At 37.7% G+C, this 5,105-nt stretch overlaps 1 protein-coding gene across 1 annotated transcript in view; it reads left to right on the forward strand.

The window, feature by feature from the left end:
• The first annotated feature begins 2,452 nt into the window (after positions 1-2,452).
• The window catches only part of LOC107590011 (extracellular tyrosine-protein kinase PKDCC-like), a 32,270-nt gene continuing 29,617 nt past the window's right edge, over positions 2,453-5,105 (forward strand). Inside the window, exon 1 of the mRNA XM_016278609.1 lies at positions 2,453-3,291. Coding sequence (XP_016134095.1) covers positions 2,605-3,291 — 687 coding nt within the window. The 5' untranslated portion in view covers positions 2,453-2,604. The remainder of the gene's footprint in view (positions 3,292-5,105) is intronic.

Raw genomic sequence — 5,105 nt, forward strand, 5'->3', positions numbered from 1 at the left:
TTTCCATTATCATTAGCCTATTATTATTATTTTAACGTCCATGAGATGGAGCTAAGTGTCGATGTGTGCACCCTCTACAATATTGAGTTGAGTGTCGTCAACATTGGCAACTCTATTTTTAGTTTGTTTTATATGCATTGATAACCCATTAAATAAACTATATTATTTTGCCTTACTTTCTGTTACAGTGCGAGGCCTATGTGTATACCTATTTGTTAAGACTTTAAACCACGGCAACCATTGCAAGCACACCATTTTTCTCCGGTCAAGTTTTTCACATTAGATTTAAACTAATATCACTTAATTACATTAGCTTAATTAGGACTATAAATAAAAGTGGACGCATGGCAACATTGAAAGCGCCCCTGAAGCGGGGCTCCTGCTGATCTGTTTTATTGCTCCAGTTTCCAGGTTGATTGCATTTGTTAATTAGTTGCTAACAGCATGGTAATGCATGCTTAATGGATAGCCGTGTGTGTCCCTGGCATTCGGCCCTGCGCTGTTCCTGGCCAGCAGTTTTCACGAGCCCTTTCTCTACGAGGAAATATATATTATGTGCATGATCATTATAATTGCAATGTATCATAAAGACGGCTCTCATCCGAAACCGCTGTAGTTTATGACTGTGTGCTGAACTTTCGGTGCACTTAATGTTCTTAATTGATTTCGCCGTTTATTTACTCCGAGTCTACAAACACAACAGGCTTCATTTAGGTAGTCATGGAATGTCTTATCTCGCGCGAGTTGAACAAAGCTTACAAGTGCCATGTTTCCATAATTTCTCTCCCCCTTTGCCCGCCCATGTCTGTTTTTCATTTAAACTTTTACTTGTCCGACCCTAGAGACATAATTATACACATTTTTCTTTCCGAAAGTCAGAGGGACTTGCAAACTGAGCCGAGTCTAATGCGGTGAAAAAACACAATTAAATGCTTGCTTAAAACATTTGGTAAACACACAGACATGCGACTAACTGTATCGTGTGGCTGTTTAGCCATGTCTAGCCTATAGGCCTATACTTTCGAGATGGTTTCATTGTAAAGTTGTAAATTACACAAAATTAGGTTTAAACCTGAAGGCCTTAATTAAGAAACTAACAAATAGACAAATGTATACTGTTCTCCAAATTTTGTTGCATAGGAAAAAACAATGGGAATTTTTTTTTAATCGCCAATAAATTTTTAGGTTTCAGGATTTTTTTATAACTAACTTTGTTTAAGGATGGTTCTCAACTATGTTATAAAATATATAACACAATGATTTGATATACCATTTTGCTTTATGCAATATGTGTGTAAAAATTCCATAAACTGGTTTTCCCATTAAGCACAATGTTATCTATACACTGTATCTAATTTGCATATTAAAGTGCTGTTGGGACAGCATGTTGAAAAAAGAAGTGTAATAATGGGAGTAGTCATTGGCCAGATTTTCATAATAATATCTAATATTTCATAAGAATATTGATATGTAATTTGTTTTCCTATTCAATTCTTTTGTCTCCCAAAATGTGTAATAAACATGCTTTTAGTCCTGGTGTCCTCTGCAGTGGACACGTATGAAATTATGTCCTGTTTCATAACAGAAGCTCATATTTTGATTTGAAACCCCATAACATTTTCCTGAGATGGTGATTTATGACAAACAATTTGAAAATGAATCAGATTTAAATAATAATTACAAAATATTATCATATTTCCATAAAGATGTAAATTTTTATCATAAATTAGTGTCAGCCATTTTTAAAAACCAAGGAGAGGGAGTGGTCATGGTGAAACAGCCAATAATTTTGCATCTCTGGAAAGCCCTGCATGTGCTCTGTACAGGACTCCAGACTTAAAACTGTGACGTGTGAGGTCTCAGAGAAATTCACTCAAATATAATGTCCACTACAGAGGCAAAAACTCCATAGCTGGGTCTCAGGAGGATATATAAACAGTTAAACATTTTTTTATTTAATTTATGTTTTATCAACATAATGTTTATTTATAAGGTAGCCTACACACATATTTATCATTATTATTATTAGGCTATCTATTATTATTATTATTATCGTCATCAAAAAAAAGTATAAAGGAAATATGACATTTATGCTTATTTACTCGCTCTCCTGTCGTTCCAAACCTGTGCAACTTTCTTCCTTGGAACAAATGAAGAGATTTTGAAGAATGAGTTGGTCATTCTTTTTCATGCCGTGTCAATGAATGGGGACGGGTTGAAATGTCGTGATCACCATAAAATATAACAAAAGCAGACAATAAAACGCATACACTTAGTAGTGGGTCTTACTTTTAATCTATAATATGGCTTCCAAAGGTGTGAAATAACCTAACACGTGATGTCTGCGTTCCTTTTTGAGACTTGATATCAAGTCAATCACCGTTTGAGGGTAAATGATGACAGCCTTATATGGGGTGCATCTTAAATCATAACTGCAAGATGAAGACGTGAACATACGGCGCATCCTTCTGAGCGCAGCATCATAGACTTCCTTCACGACGCACAATACTAGGCTACGGCACGGCCAGACAGACTGCCAGGAGGGTAGGCGGAGGCTGGAAGGGGGGACACATCTATTTTCTGTTAATAATAATAAGCAGCAAAATGAAGCGGAGAAAGATGGTGGTAGCGGCGGGCTTCTGCCTCTCGTTCTTCACGGGCACGCTGATGAATTTATTGTTCATTCCGGGATTCGAGCACCACGGCGAGAACCAGCAGCAGCCCGACGCGGACGCTCCTGCCGGGCTTCGCGTCGACGAGCTGCCACCCGTCGAAACGGCAACCGTCGGGCGACTCCCGGAGCTCCAGCGGCAAATACGCGAGCGATTGGACGAGGTTCTGCGGTACCGTCAGAAACGGGCGCACTGGGTCGGCACCGGACCGCTGGAGCGCAGGCGACTCATGGACTTGGAGCAACGCAGCGAGTGGGAAACATACAAAGGCATCGGGAAACCCAAGAATGACTATGATCAGTCTCAACCGACTCCCGCTGTATCCAAAGCAACAAAATCACACCGGGAGTTTACGCGCGAGTCGGTGCTCGGCTGCGGCAGCATTGATAACGTTACCAACGTCCAGTATCTGGGCTCAGGATACACAAAGGCGGTGTATAAAGCGACTGTGAACAGCAGCTTCTCCGTCGCATTAAAATCAGTGGATTTTGGGGGTCACGATATGGAGAACTGTGTGAAGAAATACGGGTCGTCGCCAGACTGTTACAAACTCGCATCCTTCAAAATTGTCAAGGAAATGACACTGATGGAGAGCCTGCAGCACCCTAATATTCTCAAGGTAATAAAACTGGCTATAATTTAATCAAGCAAATCTAGATCATATTAGCTCATTTGAAACCACACTTTACATTATGTGCACACTAAAACCTTTTCGTCATTATAATAACATTACTCTCTTTCCATCTGTCTAAATGGTCCCAACGATTTCTATCAGTTCTACCGAATTTTACGAGAGTTTCTTCACCAACAATTTAATTCAAAGTAGCTGAATCGGTGTAATAGCCTATGAACACATTACTTTGATTATCTACTTAAAAGGCCAAGCTAGTTTTAGGCTAAATGTTAGTGGATTACATTTTTACATTGTGTATTTACACAAGTAACATTAATAATAATAATAAAAAACATTAATGTAATGGAATTAAATGCTCACTGTTATCACAGTGCATAGGCCTAGTTATTTTTGAAGCATATGGGTAACATGAACACGCGTGCACATTATAATTGTATCAGTTAATGGACTCATTAAAGCAATTCTAAAGCAATATTTAAAGATAAAAAAGAGTATAACCCAAGTAACCCAACAGGCATTTTCCTATGTAAACCCACGTTTAATTACTGTGTGTGAATTTCATGTGTGAGTATATATACTTACGCCTGGAGCATCTAAATCAACATAAGTTCGAGGTGTGTGTGTGTGTGTGTGTGTGTGTTAGTAATTAGCCTATCATTCAATCAACAATGACTAAAAATGGCTATTGGTTCATTGTCCGCGTATTTAGTCCCCAATTTTAGGGCGCTCAGAAACGGCTGTGTTTTGCCTCGTGTGTCATTTATTTGACATGAGCGGTTGTGTAGTTGTTGAAGTCGTAATCAGCTCTTGTAAACTTAAGCGAACGAGACTCTGAAATTAACACAGTTTTCAGACAGTCCTGCGGTGTAGCCAGCCTCAGAAATTAAGCAGGTTATGTCTAAAATAAAATACATTAAATTATACCGGCAGACTTACTTAAAACTGCATTTGAATTGAATTTAATTGATGGTTTTAGTTAAATTATTGAATTTGATCTGTTTTAACGTTGAGAAAATTATTTAGTAGGCCTTTAGTTATGGGTTTAGTGCTTCCACTGACACGATGCAGCTAATATGAAGTCGATTTTGATTCATAAATAAATCAGATCAAGTTGAAATGGTAAAAATGTCCCTGAAAATCCGTTCTAAAAGGTAAATGTCACCTTTTAATAAACATGTGTTTTCTGGTAATCAGTCCAACCACTGCAGAATCCATAAATTAAAACAGTTTACATCTTGGCATTTAGTTGTGTGTAATATCTAAGAGAGTTTTGTTGATTTATCTCATAAGCTTGATAGCCTATGTGTTTGGCCTACAGTGGAACACATCCCCCACATTTTAATATGGCTACAGAGGCATGGTTTATTTAATTTCAAAAGCTGTAACCGTTGAGATCCTGTTATTGAAGGCTTTATCAGAAGCTGTATGTAGATTGGGGCCGCCGACCTGATTTCATTCTGTGTGCTCGCAGCAGGGGACCAACGGTGCAAGACCCCAGTTAATGAACTCACACAAAAGACACAGTTTATGGGCTAAAGAACATCATCAGCATTATATCTCACTGCTTACACAAAGACATAATGCTCTAAAGCGATCAAAGACAGCTGCCACAAAATGCCATCAAGTCGTTTGAAGTTAAAATTTTTAGTATCTAAAAATGAATAAAAACTTTTAAAGCATAAAACAGATTCACAATATTCACAATGCAGACTATATTCTTGGTTTGAAATTATAGCTCAACATAAAAAAAAAAAAAAAAAAAAAAAAAATATATTATAATATATATTTATTATAAGTGC

This window comes from Sinocyclocheilus grahami, unplaced genomic scaffold (assembly GCF_001515645.1).
Source record: "Sinocyclocheilus grahami isolate Dianchi unplaced genomic scaffold, SAMN03320097.WGS_v1.1 scaffold123.1, whole genome shotgun sequence".
NCBI lineage: Eukaryota > Metazoa > Chordata > Actinopteri > Cypriniformes > Cyprinidae > Sinocyclocheilus > Sinocyclocheilus grahami.